Source organism: Ranitomeya variabilis, chromosome 4 (assembly GCF_051348905.1).
Source record: "Ranitomeya variabilis isolate aRanVar5 chromosome 4, aRanVar5.hap1, whole genome shotgun sequence".
In the NCBI taxonomy this organism is placed as follows: domain Eukaryota; kingdom Metazoa; phylum Chordata; class Amphibia; order Anura; family Dendrobatidae; genus Ranitomeya; species Ranitomeya variabilis.
The window spans coordinates 642,205,564-642,227,289 of record NC_135235.1 but is presented as its reverse complement, the minus strand read 5'-3'; the positions used below and the strand labels follow the sequence as shown (position 1 = coordinate 642,227,289).

Here is a 21,726-nt window from a genome sequence, read left to right as displayed (position 1 = left end):
GGCACTTACATACGTGGCACTTATATACGTGACACGTGGCACTTACATACGTGGCACTTATATACGTGGCACTAAAATACGTGGCACTGAAATATCGTGGCACTATGACTGTCAGAAAATGTTCATTAAACGGTTAGGGGTAGGGTTAGGGTTTGGATCCCTTTATCACCCTGATGGTGGTGGGTGGTTTTTCAGTGTTTTTTCAGTTTTTTTTCTATAAAAACGCATGCGTTTTTAACGCAAACGCATGTGCTTAAAAACGCATGCGTTTACATAGACAGCAATGCATTTTTTAGCCGCAAATAAACGCATGTGTTTTTTTGCGGCAAAAAGACGCTGCTAAAAATTACTACAGGTTGCATTTCTGCAAATGAACGTGCGCGATCAAAAACGCATGCGTTGCCGAAAACGCGTCAAAACGCATGCGTTTTTAATGTTAAGTATAGGAAAAAAACGCATGCGTTTCTTAGCGCTAAAACGCAGCGTCCAAAAACGCAAGTGTGAAACCAGCCTCAGTGCCGGAATTGGCGCATCTTACATCTTACATGTACATCTTACAGACGCGCCATTTCCGGGGCGGCTGCGGACTGGTATTTGTAGCCGGGGGGGACCAATATCCATGGCCCCTCTCTAGGCTATGAATATCAGCCCGCAGCTGTCTGCGTAGCCTTACTGGCTATAAAATATAGGGGGCCCCCACGTTATTTTTTTGGGGGGTCCCCCTATTTTAATAGCCAGTAAAGGCTACGCAGACAGCTGCGGGCTGATATTCATAGCAGGCTACAAATATTGGCCCCCGGCCGTCGGCTTTCCCCCTCTGGCGCAGAAAATTGCGCGGGAGCCCACGCCGTTTTTTTCTGTTTCTTTATTAAATTAAACGCTCATTAAGGCCTGTTTCACACTTGCGTCGGTACGGGTCCATCGCTATGCGTCGGGCCTACGTACTGACGCACGTTGTGAAATTTGTGCACGTCGTGGGCAGTGGATGCAGTTTTTCAACGCATCAGCTACCCATTCTGAAGTCCGGGGAGGAGGGGGCAAAGTTTTGGCCGCGCTTGCGCGGTAGAAAATGGCAGACGCGAGGGACGTGCCAACGGTCCGCCAAAACACGACGCATCCGTTGCACGACTGACGCGACGTGTGGCAATCCATCGCGATCCCTCACTAATACAGGTCTATGGGTAAAAAACGCATCCTGCGAGCACATTTGCAGGATCCGTTTTTTTCCCAAAAAGATGGATTGCTAAAAACGCAAGTGTGAAAGTAGCCTTAGGCTGCTTTCACACTAGCATCGGTAAGGGGCTGTCGCGCTGTGTCGCTAATAAAAGTCTATGGAGAAAAAACGCATCCTGCAGACAACTTTGCAGGACGCGTTTTTCTCCACAACGACGCATTGCGATGTGCAGTGCACGATGCTAGTGTGAAAGAGGCCTTAGAAACATCGGCCTTTCTATTATATATCTATGGATATATCTATCTATAGATATATTTATAGATAGATATATCTATAGAAACATAGATGTATCTATCTATCCATATATTTGGCTGCGTTCACACATCAGGTTTTTGCCGTGAGGCACAATCCGGCAAGTTTTGAAAAAAACTGATCCATCTTTTTCCGCCGGATCCGTTTTTTTCTCAGAGTTGTATTTGCGCCGGCTTGCGCCTGATGGCCACACTTTTCATCCGATTTTTACCGGATCCTTCAAAAAAGCTGTTTCCGCCGGATAGAAAACACATACAGAGGAACGTTTTTTCTGTCCGGCGAAAAAACGCACAGCGACGGATACGGCAAAAAAAACTATGAAATTGAGCTGTGAAATGATGAATACGGCCTTGGAATCCTTTTTTCATGCATGTTTCCATTCAAATCATGCACATTTTCCGTTTATTTACTTATTTCCAAAAACGGCATTAAAACCGCGCATAAACCGCACCAAAAAAAGCATCAAAACTGCACCAAAAACTGCATCAAAACTGCACCAAAAACTGCATCAAAACCTGGTTCAGTTTTGCAGTTTTGGTGCAGTTTTGCAGTTTTGGTGCAGTTTGCAGTTTTGGTGCGGTATTGATGCAGTTTTTGGTGCGGGTTTGATGCAGTTTTTGGTGCGGTTTTGATGCAGTTCTTGGTGCGGTTTTGATGCAGTTCTTAGTGTGGTTTTGGTGTGGTTTTGATGGAGTTTTTGGTGCGGTTTTTGCGCAGTTTTGATGCAGTTTTTGGTGCAGTGTTGATGCAATTATGGTGCGGTTTTGATGCGATTTGTTTCAGTTTTGATGCATTTTTGATGCAGTTTTTTGCACGGTTTTGATGCATTTTTTAATTCGCTTTTGTTGCGATTTTTGCGCGGTTTTTAGGTGTTTTGGTGCGTTTTTGAAAGGTAAATAAAGATGTATTATTGAACAAAAAAAAAGATTTGTGATGTCATTATTGTCCAACCTCCTCTTTTACATTTGTCCAACCCACACTCCTTTAAACACACAGATAGACAGATAGATGATAGATGAAATGGATAGACAGATCTACATATAGATAGATCTATAGATGCATACATCTATCTATTCCTATATCTATCTGTAGATGTGTCTGGATAGATATATCTATTGATAGATGTATGGATAGCGTAGGGTGTGTGTCCACTGTCCGGATTACATCCGAATGAGCTGCAGATTGGATGCTGCGTACTTGTAGTTCCATCGGATCATGCCTGCACCCCCCCCCCAAAAAAAGACCCCCCCCCCCCCACAGCCCCGCACACATCCGAACAGCCCACAGACATCGCACACACCTGAACAGTCCCGCACAGCGCAGCACACATCCGAACAGCCCGCAGACCCCGCCCGCCCACACATAGACGCACACCGTCACCGCCCACACACTTCCATCCTCCCGAGCTGCTGCGTTTCTCGGACCCACATCCGCAGCAAAACTGCAGATCTTTTTTACATCTGCGGTTTTGCGGCGGATGTGCCCGACTCAATGAAAGTCTAAGGCCATGTTCACACATAGCGGTTTTTACTGCGGATCTGCGGCGATTTTGATGCTGCGGGTCTGCAGCAGTTTCCATTGCGTTTACATTAACATATAAACCCTGTGGAAACCGCAAACCGCAGTGCACATGCTGCGGGAAAAAACGCGCAGAAACGCAGCGGTTTAAAACCCGAACCATGTCACTTCTTTGTGCAGAATCGCAGCGATTCTGCACCCATAGGAATGCATTGTTCCGCTTACTTCCCGCATGGGGCTGTGCTCATGATGCGGGAAGTAAGCAGGTCATGTGCGGTTGCTACCTGGGGTGGAGGAGAGGAAACTCTCCTCCAGGCCCTGGGAAGCATGAATAGTGTAAAAAAAAAGAATTAAAATAAAAAATGATGTTATACTCACCTCTCAGCGCTGCACGCGGACGTCCGGTATCAGGGTTGTTGTGCGAGCAGGACCTGCGGTGACGTCGCGGTCACATGACCGTGATGACGCCTGGGTCACATAACCGTGACGTCACGAAGGTCCTTCTCGGCACAGCATCTTTGGAACTGGACCGCCGGGTGCATCGCCGAGGAGATCGCGACGTCAGAGGGTGAGTATAGCCAATTTTTATTATTTTTTACATTACTATTGATGCTGCATATTGCTGCATATGCAGCATCAATAGTATAGGAGTAATCCCGCAGCGGAAATCACGGAACAAACCGCGATACATCTGCAGGGATAACCTCAGCGGTTTTGCCCTGCAGATTTATCAATTCTGCTGCGGGAGAACCCGCAGAGCAGGCCGCAGAGTGTGCACATAGCCTAAAGGTGCAGAAACGCTGCAGTTCCGCACACAAAAGAAGTGACATGCTGCGAGAAAAAAAAGCTGCGTTTCGGTGCGGCCTTTTCCGCAGCATGTGCACAAGTCTGCGGCTCCCATAGACTTACATTGGTTGTGCACTGCACTGCGGATTTGATGCAATTCAGTGCGGCAAAAAACGCTGCGGATCTGCAATCAAATCCACAATGTGTGCACACAGCCTTAGCATTTAGGGAACCGAGCAAAAAAGCCAAGCAAAAAACAAGTGTGGGATTGCACTTTTTTTGCCATTTCATTGCACTTTTAATTTTTTTCACATTTTCTGCTACACGACATGGTAAAACCAATGGTGTCGTTCAAAAGTAGAACTTGTCCCGCAAAAGATAAGCCCTCACATGGCCATATTGACGGAAAAATTATGGCTCTGGATAGAAGGGGAGCGATAAACGAAAACAAAAAAGCTGCAGGGGTTAAGTGGTTTAGAAACATGGATATGGAAATAGACATATATCTGTATGTATGTATCTATCTATCTATCTGTCTGTCTATCTATCCCATATCTATCTATCTATCTATCTATCTATCTATCTATCTATCTATCTATCTATCTATCCCATATCTATCTATCTATCTATCTATCCCATATCTATCTATCTATCTATCTATCTATCCCATATCTATCTATCTATCTATCTATCTATCTATCTATCTATCTATCTATCTATCCCATATCTATCTATCTATCTATCTATCTATCCCATATGTATCTATCTATCTATCTATCTATCTATCTATCTATCTATCCCATATCTATCTATCTATCTATCTATCTATCTATCTATCTATCTATCTATCTATCTATCTATCCCATATGTATCTATCTATCTATCTATCCCATATCTATCTATCTATCTATCTATCTATCCCATATCTATCTATCTATCTATCTATCTATCTATCTATCTATCTATCTATCTATCTATCTATCCCATATGTATCTATCTATCTATCTATCTATCTATCCCATATCTATCTATCTATCTATCTATCTATCTATCTATCTATCTATCTATCCCATATGTATCTATCTATCTATCTATCCCATATCTATCTATCTATCTATCTATCTATCTATCTATCCCATATCTATCTATCTATCTATCTATCTATCTATCTATCTATCTATCCCATATCTATCTATCTATCTATCTATCTATCTATGTATCTATCTATCTATCTATGTATCTATCTATCTATCTATCTATCTATCTATCTATCTATCTATCCCTCTATCTGTGTGTAATGGAGTGTGGGTTGGACAAATGTAAAAGAGGAGGTTGGACAGAAATGACATCACAAATCTGTTTGAAGCTAGAGGGGGGAGCGGAGGGAGGGGTTGGGGTGTGTTTTGGAGGGGGTGTGGTAAGTTCAGGCTTAGAGGACAGTGCAATGCATCATGGAACTTGTAGTATTAGAGCACAATAACTCAGGAAAAAGGAAGTTGTCGATTAACCCCATGAGAGCTGAATCCAGCACTAAAGTGGGCTGCTACAGCATGATAAAAGGTAATATTGCTAAAATAAACACAGTAGATGTTTTCAGTGGCACATAAAAGCAAGATTTATGAAAAAAAAAAAAAAAGGTTATAGCATACCTCCCAACCGTCCCGATTTCAGCGTGACAGTCCCGCTTTGGCACCGGGGTCCCGCTGTCCCGCTTCGGGCATTTAAAATCCCGAATTTGCGGCCGCCGGTGAAGCCCCGCCCACTTCCGGGACGTAGAGAGAGCCCGATTAGTACCCGCTGTTCGTTCCGTTCCCTGGGACTGCGTTGTAGCCACGCCCCCTTGAGTTGCCTCACCGCCCGCCTCCGGCTTCCTCCTCAACTATAGACGTGGGCGGACTCTGAGGACAGAGCGGCAGCACCCGGACTGGTTTCTGGCACGGGGGCAGAGTTGTGAGACACTCCGTGTCTGTGTGACCGCGGGAGCAGCGAGCGGATCTCCAGACTGTAAGTGAATGTATGTGTCTCTCCCCCTCTCCATGCAGCGCTGCCCTGCTGCGGTTACAGCAGAGACTCTGACAGCATAGGAGGACTGACAAACTAAACTTTGTCTCCCCATGGTGCGCGCACCCCGCTCCCACTCTCCCCCTGGTACCCATCCATCGGATTCTCCACCAACCTGGTGCAGCACCCCTTACATTCTATGGGGGCTGCCACCTGCCTGCGTTACATTCTATGGGGGCTGCCACCTGCCTGCGTTACATTCTATGGGGGCTGCCACCTGCCTGCGTTACATTCTATGGGGGCTGTGCAGCATTATATTCTATGGGGCTGTGCTGTATTACATTCTATGGGGACTGAGCTGTAATGCTGGATACAGCAGTCAGCGGCGCAGCTGGATGATACCATTCAGCGCCGTGGGAGTGGAAGCTGCCGGCTGCTGCGAGGGAGCGCGGTGAAAGGTGTTTGTGTGTACTGATGGAGAAGGCAATGATGGGGGTGGGGTAACCATGTGTGGCCATTATACTGCACCCAGAATTGTGTGGGGCCATTATACTGTACCCAGCATTGTGTGGCCATTATACTGTACAAAGCATCATGTGGCGCCATTATACTGTATGGACCATCACGTGGGGCAAGTATACTGTACGCAGCATCATGTGGGGCCATTATACAGTATGGAGCATAATGTGGCCAATGGCCATTGTACAGTATGGAGCGTCGTGTGTGGCCATATTTTTTTGTTCATAATTATTGTTAACGAAACATTGTGATCAGAAGTGCTAAATGGGTGTGGTTGGGGTGTGGCTAGTTGTGAAATGGGTGTGGCCTAAAATTTGCCGCGGCGCGCGTAGCGCGCCGCTGACTTTGTCCCTCTTTCCCTTCCCCTAAAGTTGGGAGGTATGGTTATAGTAGTGGACAACTTCTTTAACATTAAAGGAAATTTATGAAAATATTTATTTAACCCCTTTCTGCCAGCTGACGAAATAGTACGTCAGCTGGCAGATCCCCTGCTTTAAGGTGGGCTCCGGCGGTGAGCCCACCTTAAAGCCGCGACATGTCAGCTGTTCTGTACAGCTGACATGTGCGTGCAATGAGCGCGAGCGGAATCGCGATCCGCCCGCGCCCATTAAATAGTTAAATACCGCTGTCAAGCGCTGACAGCGGCATTTAACTAGCGCTCCCGGCCGTGCGGCCAGAGGTGCTCGCACCGCTGACCCCGTCACATGATCGGGGGTCAGCGGTGCATTACCATAACAACCAGAGGTCTCCTTGAGACCTCTATGGTTGTTGATCACCGATTGCTTTGAGCGCCACCCTGTGGTCGGCGCTCAAAGTACACCTGGATTTCTGCTACATAGAGGTGATCTGTACTTCACCTCTATGTAGCAGAGCTGATCGAGTTGTGCATGCTTCTAGCCTCCTATGCAGGCTATTGAAGCATGCCAAAATTAAAAAAAAAAGTGTTTAAAAATATAAAAAAAATACAAAATATATAAAAGTTCAAATCACCACCCTTTCGCCCCAATCAAAATAAAACAAGTAAAAAAAAATTAAACATACACATTTGGTATCACCGCGTTCAGAATCTCCCGATCTATCAATAAAAACAAAGGATTAACCTGACCGCTAAATGGCGTAGCGAGAAAAAAAATCAAAACGCCAAAATTAGGTTTTTTTGGTCGCCGCGACATTGCATTAAAATGCAATAACGGGCGATCAAAAAAATGTATCTACACCACAATGGTATCATTAAAAACGCCAGCTCGGCGCGCAAAAAATAAGCCCTCAACCGACCCCAGATCATGAAAATTGGAGACGCTACGGGTATCGGAAAATCGCGCAATTTTTTTATTTTTTTTATTTATTTTTTTTTAGCAAACTTTGGATTTTTTTTTCACCACTTAGATAAAAAATAAACTAGACATGTTAGGTGTCTATGAACTCGTAATGACCCGGAGAATCAAAATGGCAGGTTAGTTTTAGCATTTGGTGAACCTAGCAAAAAAGCCAAACAAAAAACAAGTGTGAGATTGCACTTTTTTTGCAATTTCATCACACTTGGAATTTTTTTCCCGTTTTCTGTTACATGGCATGGTAAAACCAATGGTATCGTTCAAAAGTACATCTCGTCCCGCAAAAAATAAGCCCTCACATGGCCATATTGACAGAAAAATAAAAAAGTTATGGCTCTGGGAAGGAGGGGAGCGGAAAACAGAAAAAGCTCCGGGGGTGAAGGGGTTAATTACATAAACATTTATTTTTAAAACCATATAAAATTTACTTTACTAAAATGTATTTTTGTATACTTTTTTTTTCCATGACTATTAGGGGCTGCCATGTTTATATGATGGCTTGTAAGTGTCAGAGCTCGACACTTAGGCTAGGTTCACATTGCGTTAAAGCAGCAAGTTCAACACATGCGTTGAACGCAAGTGCTGACATGCGATCGCGCTAGCGCAGATAGAGCTAGCAGATGCTCTATCTGCCCTAGCGGTGACGGACCCGGAAACGCTGCGTCCGAGGGTCTGTCACTCAATGATGGCACATCTCTAACGCACGCCCATTTTGGGCCTGAAATAGTGCTTAATGGCAGCGTTAACGGACTGCTTAAACGTAATGTGAACCCAGCCTAATCCACAAAGCAAATATGGCAGTGACAGGCCATAGAAGACTGGGGTTGGTGCCCAACTGCATCTCCCATTTTTGAGGCCACATCAGAACTGAACCGAGCACACCCTCCAGCATGCACAGTTTACAGCTGTGGGGGGAGCAATGCATCATTGTACTGTAGCCCAGCAATATGTGCTGAGCTGCAAATCCCCTCTGTTTGTGCTCACCACTTCTTAGTGCTCTGCGATGACTAGGTCCATGCATCAAAACAGGTCGGGCAGCCTGGTACAGACCACTCTCCCCACTATACAGCAGGGAGAACTCAGTCAGTGGGAAGAATGCAGCAGCTGTGATGATTTCTCTGCTGACCTCTGTATAATTAGAAAAATAAAGAAAAAAAAAGTATGTAAAAAAAATTCCAATCATCCCACCTTTCTCCCCATTAAAATTTTTCCTTTTCTTTTTTACTAAATTTGCAAAAATTTCTACATTTCTGTTTTTTTCAGTCAAGATGGGGTGCAGAGTGTACATTAATGTGAAAAAAATAACTTTTTTGAATTTACCACCAAATGGCTGCAATGAAACAAAGAGTGAAAAATGTAAAGAAGTATCAATACTTTCTGTACCCACTGTATACTCTAGAAAGGTGTTAATAAAAATTTCAACTCAACACGCAAAAAAACCTTAAGGGTACGTGCCCTCGATCCGCAACTGCTGCGGGTTTGACGCTGTGTATTTATGCAGCATCAAACCCACAGTGGTCAAATGTCACAGCATATTGGATGGGATTTATAGAAATCCTATCTCCACTATGTGTGCATCTGCGCCTGCGGATCACCTACCGCCACTGACATGCAGTGCGTCTTTCAAGACCATAGCATGTTAATTTGTCTTGTGGAGACGCTAGTCTCTGCAACAGAAATTTCACCAATAGAAATGTATTGGATGCGGTAAATCCGCACGGTTCAGTGAATACATGCGGATTGACCTGCGTTCAATACAAGGCAGCGTTATGGACACAGTGAACTAACACTGCGTCCAAGGCACTGCTACTTCCGGATCATGGGCACAAAGCCTAACACGTCTCCATCAACAGAAAAATAAAAACGGAACAGGTCTCAGAAAATGATGCAACAAGCCAAGTTGGGTTTTTTTCATACTTCTGATTTTTTTTCTCAATATAAAGATAAAAAAAATCTATGCAAGTTTAGTGTCGCCATAATCATACTCACCTCAAGAATCATGTCACCAGGTTATTTTACCATTCAATTAATGCCGTAATCAGCTTCCCCCTCAAAAATTGAGGAATTGTTTATTCACCTCAAAGAGGGGAGTAATTTTAAATTTTCGCCTTTGGCAGCAGTTAAACTGCTGAAAAAAAGAATAGATCTACCTGTGGCCAAATATTTTTTGTATCCATGATCACAGCATCATGGACATGATTACTGATATTATAAGAAAACTTCAAATCTCAGAGAGACAGAAAAGTCTGGGAGTACAAACTTATGGCAACCTTTCACACACTCAGTGCAGGAATTAATGTGTTGCATTGATTTATGCCCTTCTACATCAACTAAGGAATGTGCTCTTCAGATCATTTGGGTGCATCACAACCATGGACCAGACCTCAATCACAGGACAATAAAACTTTCACACTCATTACCTATGAACTGTTTCAATATTTACGGCCACAACTATCTATTGCATTATTCCTGTGTCCTCTTGTGAATAAATATGTGACTCTTCCGATTCTGTTATTCTGTGCGTGATGAGGAGACCTGAGTAGTCTCAAAAGCTCCCAATTTGTTACCATCTTTTCAGTTATCAACTGAAGGGAAAGTGAGGACTCTGAAATCTTAATATTACTTTAATAACCTTTCTATGACTATTAACTGCAGCTGAGACTCTCTAACCCCCTCCTCTGTAAACAGGTAATTAAAGGTGGGATCTGATAGATAACAGGCAGGAATTCCGTCCTCAACTTAAGCCCCCGTCACACTAAGCGAGGTCGCTAGCGAGATCGCTGCTGAGTCACAAGTTTTGTGATGCAACAGCGACCTCAGTAGCGATCTCGCTATGTTTGACACGTAGCAGCGACCAGGCCCCTGCTGTGAGATCGCTGGTCGTGTCGGAATGGCCTGTACCTTTTTTTGATCGTTGAGGTCCCGCTGGGTAGCACACATCGCTGTGTTTGACACCTTACCAACGACCTCGTTGACTACAACGTCACACAGGACGTCCCTCATCGAGGTCTGAATCGTCATAATAGCTGCCATGTGACAGGGTCACAACGACCAACGACATCGTTGTACAGGTCGCTACAGGTCGCCGCATCGCTGCTGCGTCGTTGGGAAGATCTCACTGTTTGACATCTCACCAGCGACCACATAGCGACGCAGCAACGATCCCTGACAGGTCGTATCGTTGTCGGGATCGCTTTAGCGTCGCTAAGTGTGACGGGGCCTTTACAGAAGAATGTGGAAGGTGATATATTTATAGCCTGTGGAGACACCCTATGGCCCTAGACTCCTTATTTACAGAGAACTGCAAATCGACTACTTTGTTCCCTTTCCAAATTATAAATATTTAGTTTTTTTTATGAATACTCTGAGTCCTACAGTTATGAAAGTCATATTTTCAGAATCATAACGAAGTGGTGAACGTAACGCAGTGTCTGACGTTACTAAGCGGTTAGATATCTTAAGATGGATGATGCTATACATGCCATGTTTCCTCTTTTTGGATAGATCAAATCGTGATAGGAAACATGACAGTAGTAGCTCCTGCCTGGAATCTCCAGGGGCGAAGATAGTGTGGAATTTGAGAATCCCATAATTTGTTATAGACTGAGCCACATTATCCTATAACCAGCCCTGTTTTGAGTCACCAGAGGGTAGGTATGTGAGTGTATTTTGTGTTAATAAAAGCACATGCCAAACTATAATCTTTGTCAGTTCTGAGAGATAATATAGTTGTGTCCGTTTCCAAAAACAAAAGAGCTCACCTTCATAAAAGCTAGCGTCAACTCTTCAACATCAGGTTTAGTACATTTCTTCTGTTAATCCTTTTAATTTTATGTAATTATTTATACTGTATTATTTTGTCTGTTTTATAACAACTGTATATGTTTTTATAAAAACTGCCTACTTTTTGGACATAATATATTTAACAGCTTAGATCCTCTTGCTCTGTAAATCACACCCCTGAAGATATACGCTATCTGTAACAGGTGCCCAATTGGTCTGTATATACAACTGATGGTGGCAGCTAGATCCTTTAGTTATTGTGAAGTTGTCGGTGACCGTATCGGAGTATGTATGTGTGTGTACGTATGTATATGTGTATATGCTATTCCATGCGTTGGAATCGTATATGTATATACTAGACACTAACTGTGATTTCCCTATAACTGCCCTAGCAGTGAAAACAGCCACGGCCTAGTCCATCACTCCTCAGTCAATTGCAAAATTGTCAATGGAATCTGCGTGATCTCTCGGCAGTTATGCCTGATATTAGGGTCCATTTGCAGCTCTATGGCCCCAATACATCAAAGCTTTTCTGCGAAAAAAAAGGGGCACAAAAGATTTGCAAAGTCACAATTTCTCCCAGCTTCGCCGAGATGGGAGTAGCTGGAGCAGAATGGAGGCATAATGCCACAGCTCATCTAATTCATGACGAGCTTTGCCATTCCCTCACTGGAGTGAGATTTCTGGCATAGCGCACATTGGCGCACTCCACTCATCAGACACTATAGATTCATGAAAATCGCTTTTCTTGATTAATTGATGCCAATGTTTGCATTTATACCTGTTTGCTAGTGTGTGGATATGGCTATGCTAAACCACCGTAACAAGTGGAGGAGGGAGCTGAGAGTTTGTTGTGCTAATTCATGAGACATCAAAACATACTATGTGACCAGTGCCGAGGAAGTGCCCCCAGGAGTAAAAGTTTGAACACGGTAGAGGTGAAACAACAGCTTTGAAGGTTACTGATAAGAAGGACAGTTCAATGAAAAAAAACCATGCCGTATATACTCATGTATAAGTCGACCTGAGTAGAAGCCGCGGCTTATACACGAGTATATATGGTAATTGCAACTTTAATAACTAGAAATAGTTTCATTATTTTTCATGCTCAGAGATGTCTGAAGTTAGAAGATCTGCAGAGGACACTGCTGTAAATATTTTTTTTTTCAGATACTTTTAGCACTACCATATTCGTGAGGGAAGATTGTATTTCCAATTGCTTCCATGACATATAAATTAGTAATAAAGGAATCATTCTCCTTTCTTGTATCCACTGCCTAGTTCTACTAATAAAAAAAGGAAAGAAAACATATACTTGCTCTAAAGCTTTGGTTTATTTCTCCATGACTATATTGCTCCTCCCATGTGTCCTGCTCTGTGCTACACTGCATGTAGCTGTCTGTCTGAAATTATACAAAATGGACACCACCTAATGGCACTGACCTAGACTCTTTTATGAGTATACATTAAAACAGGAACATGTAACTGAAAATGACCTGTGACAGGTGAAGTGAAGCATGAGCCTATGAAGATGGATTTAAGAGAAAGGTGAAAAAGTGAAACCTGTTTGCCTAATATCATAATTTCTTAAGGTACCTTCACACGAAACGACATCGCTAGCGATCCGTGACGTTGCAGCGTCCTCGCTAGCGATATCGTTTCGTTTGACACGCAGCAGCGATCAGGATCCTGCTGTGATGTCGCTGGTCGCCGAATAAAGTCCAGAACTTTATTTGGTCGTCCGATCGCTGTGTATCGTTGTGTTTGAAAGCAAAAGCAACGATACCAGCGATGTTTTACACTGGTAACCAGGGTAAACATCGGGTTACCAAGCGCAGGGCCGCGCTTAGTAACCCGATGTTTACCCTGGTTACCAGCGTAAAAGTAAAAAAAACAAACAGTACATGCTCACCTGCGCGTCCCCCAGCTTCTGCTTCCTGACACTGACTGAGCTCCGGCCCTAAAGTGAAAGTGAAAGCACAGCGGTGACGTCACCGCTGTGCTGTTAGGGCCGGAGCTCAGTCAGTGTCAGGAAGCAGAGGCTGGGGGACGCGCAGGTGAGCATGTACTGTTTGGTTTTTTTACTTTTACGCTGGTAACCAGGGTAAACATCGGGTTACTAAGCGCGGCCCTGCGCTTAGCAACCCGATGTTTACCCTGGTTACCCGGGGACCTCGGCATCGTTGGTCGCTGGAGAGCGGTCTGTGTGACAGCTCCCCAGCGATCAAACAGCGACGCTGCAGCGATCGGCATCGTTGTCGCTATCGCTGCAGCGTCGCTTCGTGTGAAGGTACCTTTAGTCTGTAATTTAAGTCTCAGTCATTTGATAAATGAATTGCACTACAATTTGTATGTAAATGTTACATAATAATATAAATGTTAAGAGAATTTTAATGCACTGTTATTGAAGAATAACTAAATCCATTTTGTTGTTGGCAGATGACTTTACTAAGAGCGCAGAGGGACATCTGATATTTCTGGATTTTAAAGCAAATGATAATGTTATCACACCAAATATATATGAAGGACATCCCATGATCCCTGATATACCTCATGCTTTTCTAAGAAAAAATATACATGATCCTTTTCAGCAGGTCCTTTCTTGTGCTTCATCAAAGACCGATATGCAAAGCAACAGTCGCAAAAGAGCTGTTGGCCATAAAATAGCTCACCTAGGGAAGAAGCCATATTCCTGTTCAGAATGTTTGAAATGTTTTAAAAGTAAATCGCATCTTGTTGTACATGAGAGAATTCACACAGGGAAGAAGCCATATTCATGTTCAGAATGTGGGAAATGTTTTACACGCAAATCGTATCTTATGCAACATCAGGGAATTCACACAAAGGACAAGCTATTTTCATGTTCAGAATGTGGAAAATGTTTTCAATTGCATCATCTTTTAGTTAGACATCAGAGAATTCACACAGGGGAAAAACCATATTCTTGTTCAGAATGTGGGAAATGTTTTAGTGATAAATACCGACTTGTGATACATCAGAGAATTCACACAGGAGAGAAGCCATTTTTATGTTCTGAATGTGGGAAATGTTTTACTTACAAATCACAGCTTATTCAACATCAGGGAGTTCACACAGAGAAAAAGCCAAATTCATGTTCAGACTGTGGGAAATGTTTTAGCGATAAATACCAACTTGTGATACATCAGCGAATTCACACAGGGGAGAAGCCATTTTCATGTTCAGAATGTGGGAAATCTTTTAATAAGAAAACAAATCTTGTTACTCATCAGAAAATTCACACAGGGGAAAAGCCATATTCATGTTCAGAATGTGGAAAATGTTTTACATACAAATCACATCTTATTCAACATCAGGGAATTCACATACAGGAGAAGCCATTCTCCTGTTCAGAATGTGGGAAATTGATAAGTGATAAATACCAACTTGTGATACATCAGAGAATTCATACAGGGGAGAAGCCATTTTCATGTTCAGAATGTGGGAAATGTTTTAATAGGAAATCAAATCTTGTTACTCATCAGAGACTTCACACAGGGGAGAAGCCGTATTCATGTTCAGAATGTGGGAAATGTTTTACATGCAAATCACATCTTATTCGACATCAGGGAATTCATACAGAGGAGAAACCATATTCATGTACAGTATGTGGGAAATGTTTTAGTGATAAATACCAACTTGTGATACATCAGAGAATTCACACAGGGGAGAAGCCATTTTCATGTTCTGAATGTGGGAAATGTTTTAATAGGAAAACAAATCTTGTTACTCATCAGAGAATTCACCCAAGTAGGACACCATTTTCATGTTCAGAATGGGGGGAATGTTTTATAGAGAAATCAGATCTTATTAAAGATTTGAAAATATACACAGGAGACAAGTTATTTTCCTGTTCAGAATGTGGAAAATGTTTTCAACATCGCCGTGCTTTAGTTAGACATCAGCGAATTCACACAGGGGAGAAGCCATATTCATGTTCAGAATGTGGGAAATGTTATAGTGAGAAATACCAACTTGTGGTACATCAGAGAAGTCACACAGGGGTGAAACCATTTTCATGTTCAGAATGTGGGAAATCTTTTAATCAGAAAAGAAGTCTTGTTACTCATGAGAGAATTCACACAGGGGAGAATCTATTTTCATGTTCAGAATGTGGTATCTGTTTTAGTGAGAACAAACATCTTGTTACTCATCAGAGAACTCACACAGGAAAGTAAACATTTTCTTTATTTTTAAACTTTGACATCACGTAAAAGAAAAAAATACAAAATATAGTGACGTAACTTGTCTGTATTCAATCATCAATAAACATTTGTTAATAAAAAGCAATTGTTATCCAAAAATTAAATGTAAATGTAAACCATGTATATAAAATATTTATTTGTATTGTAAAATTGCAATCTTAAAAGGTTGTTTGGTGGCTTTCTATGTCTTCAGATTTGACATTTGCAATGGAAAAGCACTACCCATAACAATACACCTTACATATTGTCCACACATTAAGTTGTTCCCAAAGTGAATTCCCCCAAAACATCTTGCCCTTCCACCTCCAAGATGCACAGTATGATGCTTCTATAATGTCTTCACACACCATGTTCTGCTTCTAAAGTGAAAGCCCCAATAGTTTTTCTGTCATGATCCAGGCCGGGTTTTGAGTCCTTTTTTCCTGGTCTGGTCATGTCAAGAGTTAACCTTTCTCAGCCCCTGTCTGGGTTCAGGTTGGCTATTTATCGCTGCTGCTTCCTGCAGGCAATGTCAGTAATAGTTTTTACCTAGTGCTGCTGTATCTGACTCTGGTTACTCTGATTGGTCCTGCTGCGTTTACTGTCTGAACCCGTGTCTCTGTTTTCCCCTATTCCCGTCTTGTCTCAGTGTTTCCCTTTAGTGTGCAGACTCCCTGTTTTTGACTTGGCTTGTATCCTGTCTGTTTCTGTTCTTTGTCTTTTGGCTTATCCGCTACTGACTGTTACTGACCCCCTGGCTTGTCTGTGTCCACAAGTTTGCTTACTCCTTTGCTACTGTGCTACAGTCTAGAATTTGACCCGGCTTGTTTTATTATTTGCTGCCACCTGTGGTAGTCTCACTGCTGCACTGCAGGTCAACTCTGTTTAGGTGCAGACCTGCTTCCTCTCTACTGCTATCTAGTGAAGCCTGCACCTACCTGCATTGCAGCAGCATGACACTTCCCTCACGCACATAGTGCCTCACAATACAGTATGAGGACTCCACAGTTTCCCCAATACATTATGATGTCCCCTCTGTGATTTCCAATACAATAGAGTGCTCATCCTTCGCTCACAAAAAAATGCACTAAGTTAAAAAAATAATAGTCAACTAGCTCCTTTCCCACAAAGCTTTACTCCAGTTTGTGTTGTGTTTGGAAAGTGCCTACTCCAGAACTCTGACACACAGGATAGTGGAACAAGTAGCTGGGGGCTCCCTGTTCCACCATTGTATTATACAGCATCTCAAGGATAAAGAAACTTGAAATTGAGCCGCTGGGCTGGACCTTTCTGGACTGAACCACAAACCCACTCCGGCGCACAGACTCCGTGGTGGCCGTATGGTCTACCACCATTGTTAGTACAGCACTGGATGAAACCAATTAAGAATCAATGGTTGCCTTAGCAACTGTCCCAATCATGCACAGCAGCATCTCTCTCTGTGCCTGGTGACAGTTGAAGTGTCTGCGTTGGAAAACCACTTTCAAAATTTTACTAATGATTATTAAACATCTGCTTTTAAAAACTTATATCTTATGTTTATATTTGTAATAATTATAGGGGATAACTCAGGAGAACGTGGAACAAGACAACTACAGGACACAGTTTTATAAGTGGTAAAGTCTATATTATCACACAGTGATTCAAACAGGTGCAGAGAGAAACTCAAGTCCACAACACTTGGTGCAAATATTAAACGCAGCTTAGCAGTCTATAGGAAACTTCAGAGGAAAATGCAATCAAGCAGAAAGTCTATGAAGCACAGTTATTCTTGAGGATACTTGACACGAATAAATCCTTGTCTTAGTCCAAACACAGATAGATATGCTTATAAGGCAGTTCAAATCATATCTTAGCTCAACCAGGGAGGCCTGGTTAATAGTCTCAGGTTTTTGCAGAGCAGCAACAACATTCATGTCCAGCAAATGCAGATGGAAGTAAACACGAGCAGCAGATGAAGGAGGATTACTGGAAACTTGTGTATGCAGCAGGAACTCAGAGCAGAGTAGCAGGATCACCACACAGGTTCACAGGAGCAGGTATATAGCCAGGGAATAATCAGAGGTCAGGAGCTGGATGCAAAGCAGAATACTCTAGCACAGACTGAAGGCTGGGGTGGAGTTTTATAGCAGGAAGACACAGTGCACATGAGACCAAAGACGCCATCTTGGAAAAGGGCAGTAATGCACAAAAGATAAAAAAAAGTTCAGAGTCCTGACAATATTATAATTTCTTTATTCTTTAGATATTAAGATATTGGCTTAGAATCTAAAAATCTAAGGGAGTGCTGCTAGGCATTTTGTATACAAATAGAAACTAGAGAATTTAGGCTGCTTTCACACTAGCGTCGGCACGGGGCCTTCGCTATGCGTTGGCCCGACGTGCCGACACGTGTTGTGAAAGTGATGCCCGACGTGGGCAGCGGAAGCAGTCTTACAACGCTTCCGCTGCCCCTTTGTAATGTCCGGGGAGCAGGTGGCAGAGTTTCGGCCGTGCATGTGCGGTCGAAAATAGCGGACACGACGCGCAAAAAAAGTTACATGTAACTTTTTTTGTGCCGATGGTCCGCCAAAACATGACGCAACCGTCACAGGACGGTTGCGACGTGTGGCCATGCGTTGCTAATATAAATCTATGGGGAAAAAACGCATCCTACGGACAACTTTGCAGGATGCATTTTTTCTCCTAAACGACGCATTGCGACGTACAGCAAACAATGCTAGTGTGAAAGTAGCCTAACCCGCATCCTAGTACGGTTGAAAAGTGATTATTTAGAATGTGTATCCGTTTTCTCAAAAGCCACTATATCAACAATACTGACTATTATCAGTCCTAACAATACCGACAGGACTGGCCATACCGACTATTAAAGATGAGAAAATATATTCAAATGCAATTCAATTTTACTTTAATTTTGCAAAAATCAGTATTGCCAAAATGCAGATTTTTCATTATCTTTTTCATAGACACAGCAAAATGGTGGCCGTTTGAAAAAAGGCAAACAAAAGGTTGCAAAAATCATTATACCTCATGGCTCACCTCTCTGGCACCTATAATATTCACTGCCACCTGTTAGACCACAACACATCTTCTGATTTCCCGCTGCTAATATTGGAATTTTCGAGCATCTCACACTGTGGTGGGCTCCCCACTGTCATGACACCCATGAAGGTTCTGTACACGTATGCAGGAAGGTCATGGCATATGTTGACCCCCTCTGGTGCCAAGACAGCAAAAAGTCTGACACAGTGTAAGAGGCCCAAAGATTTCAACACGTACAGCAGGGAGATCAGAAGAAGCAACGTGAAGCGGACACTTGGAAATGACTAATGGTTGTCCGGAGTAGTGATCGGGGGGGGGGGGGGGGGGAGCTGAAGTCTCTTTCTATTATTTTTTACACATCACTTTTATTATGTTCTGGGATGTGGAAAGACTACATTTGGGGCAAAACAAGCAAATTTGGCTGATCCGCTCATCTCTACCGACTATACCAAGGATACCGACAGTACTGATAATATCATCAAAATGAACAATACAGACAATATCGCTAGATTTGCCTGATTTCCACTTCATGCAGGAGACTACAATAGCAGCAACACTGCCGCTGCCTTTTATTTTTTTTCCTGGAAATTGTAACATAAAAATAACGGGATCTAAATAAATTATATACAGTATATATATGTATATGTATATATCCATTACTCACCGATTAAATCCAATACTCTGGTGGTCCCACAAGTCTTTGTATGGCACAAAATGGCTGAGTCCAGTGAGCATCAGTGGCTGTCACAATCTAAAATACACAGAAACAAAGATTCGTGACTACCAGAGCATCAGTGGTGGAGGCGGGATTCTTATCTTGGAAAACCCTTATAAAGTGGTCCTATTTCCAATAACATCTACCCACATGCTGTTACCTGTACAAGATAAAGTGAGCTTCACTCGACGGCACTACAGTCAATCACTGAGCTAGGCAGCTCTGCCCGTGTGGACGGCGTGAGACGCTCAGATCCACATGTGACACTTCGTCCGCAAACTATTCCAGACAATTTTGCACTCCAAAAATCAAGTAGACCTATAACAGACTGATATATAGCCAAAAAGAGGGAAGCGCCTTAATCCTTACTGTCATTTTAAAATGGTGGTAAGGATTAACTGAAAACGCCTCTCAGCAGAGGGAAATCCCGCGAGTAACAGCCGTACTAATCAGAGCCGATAAAACCCTTAAAGGGAACCTGTCACCTGAATTTGGCAGGACAGGTTTGCGGTCATATGGGCATGGTTTTCGGGTGTTTGACTCACCCTTTCCTTACCCGCTGGCTGCATGCTGGCCGCAATATTGGGTTGAAGTTCATGCTGTGTCCTCCGTAGTACACGCCTGCGCTATGCAATCTTGCCTTGCGCACACGCAGTATGCTTTGCCCAACTGCGGGCAAAGCCGAAAAGCATTAGTGTGCATGCGCCGGCGCACTATGTCCCAGAAGTATTTTGCTGTGTTCCGGGACATAGTGTGCCGGCACATGCATACTAATGCTTTCCGGCTTTCCCCGCAGTTGGGCAAAGCATACTGCGCATGCGCAAGGCAAGATTGCCTTGTGCAGGCGTGTACTACGGAGGACACAGTATGAACTTCAATCCAATATTGCGGCCAGCCGGCGGGTAAGGAAAGGGTGAATCAAACACCCGAAAACCACGCCCATATGACCGCAAATCTGTCCCGCCAAATTCAGGTGAGAGGTTCCCTTTAAATACTGCTGTTTCGTCTGAATCACATTTTTGTGGGATTTACATGGAAGACCCATTGTAAGTACTCAGCTTAAAACACAAGAATGTGATCTCAGCCTTTTACTGAAAGTGATCAAAAAATGTTATGTACCCCAGAATGTTACCAATAAAAGCACTAACTTATCCCACACAAAACCAACTCCGGTTACGTCATCTGTCACTGGAAACATAGGGGTTCCCACATTATTGGTGGAACAAAGCCTATGGAAAAGTGACATGGCTCTTACCCAACAAATAAAATCCAGTGAAACCTGCGCTTCTAAATCCAAATGTCCCCCCTCCTTCTGAGCCCCACCGTGCTTAAACCACAGAAAGCAGCTACATGTTTAACATTATTGTAGCGGGGAGAGCCCTCTTCATAATTTGCAGGGTGTTTTTTTTTTTGCGAGAAGCAAAAGCTGGACAAAATGTATGAGGGAGCTACAATATATGGGGACTCTACACTGTATGGGGGCACAATGTATGGGCACTATACTGGCATATTCGCAATTCATCAGGAAAAAATCATGGCAAGGATGTTACAAAATAACCACTGCAGCCGTTGATGAATTCATTGAGATTGAATTTCTACAATGGGGTCACATTTGTGGCTTTTCTGCTGTTCTGGAACCTTAGAGGCTCTGCAAATATCACCCCCAAACTATTCTAGCAAAATCTGTACTCTAAAAGCAAATAGCCCTCCTTCTTTCTCAGCCTTGCCATGTAGCCAAACAGTCGTTTTCTGCAGCAAATAAAAAAATTTCATTTTACCACTAAAATGCTATATTTCCACTTCCCAATGTTATAAAATTCTGTGAGGCACCTGTGGGTTCAAAATACTCACTACAACCCTAGATGAAATCCTTAACCAATTAAATTTTCAATATGGGAACACTTATGGGCGTTTCTGCTAATCTGGCACCTCAGGGGCTCGGCTAATGGAGCCCACAATCTATTCAAACTGAATCTACATTCTAAAAGCCAAGTAGCACTCCTTCCCATCCGATGCCTGCCGTGTGCTGAAACAGTAGTGTGCAACCACATATTGGGACTGCCACGTTTGTAAAAGTTGCATAATAAAGTGTCCTATCCAGTTTCGCCTATTACCTCTTGTGTGAATTATAAATTTGGTGTTAAAACAGTATTTTCTAGATTTTTTTTTTTGTTTTCAAATTTACATTTTATAATGTTTTGTGAATCACATGTAGATTAAAAATGTTGAATACACTCATAAATATATAGATCCTATCACAATAACACAAAAAAATAGTAAATCAACTCCCCCTTTATCACCCCCTTAGGTAAAAAATAATAAATAAATATATTCCCATTA

General features: G+C 42.8%; 2 protein-coding genes across 4 annotated transcripts in view; both read left to right on the top strand.

Moving 5' to 3' along the window:
* The window catches only part of LOC143767344 (uncharacterized), a 72,341-nt gene extending 55,325 nt beyond the window's left edge, over positions 1-17,016 (top strand). For both annotated transcript variants that reach the window (XM_077255588.1, XM_077255587.1), the window contains exon 12: positions 13,867-17,016. In XM_077255588.1, coding sequence (XP_077111703.1) covers positions 13,867-15,623 — 1,757 coding nt within the window. In that variant the 3' untranslated portion in view covers positions 15,624-17,016. The remainder of the gene's footprint in view (positions 1-13,866) is intronic.
* LOC143767360 (uncharacterized) overlaps positions 1-21,726 on the top strand; it is a 272,655-nt gene that overhangs the window by 162,463 nt on the left and 88,466 nt on the right. The window lies entirely within an intron of this gene.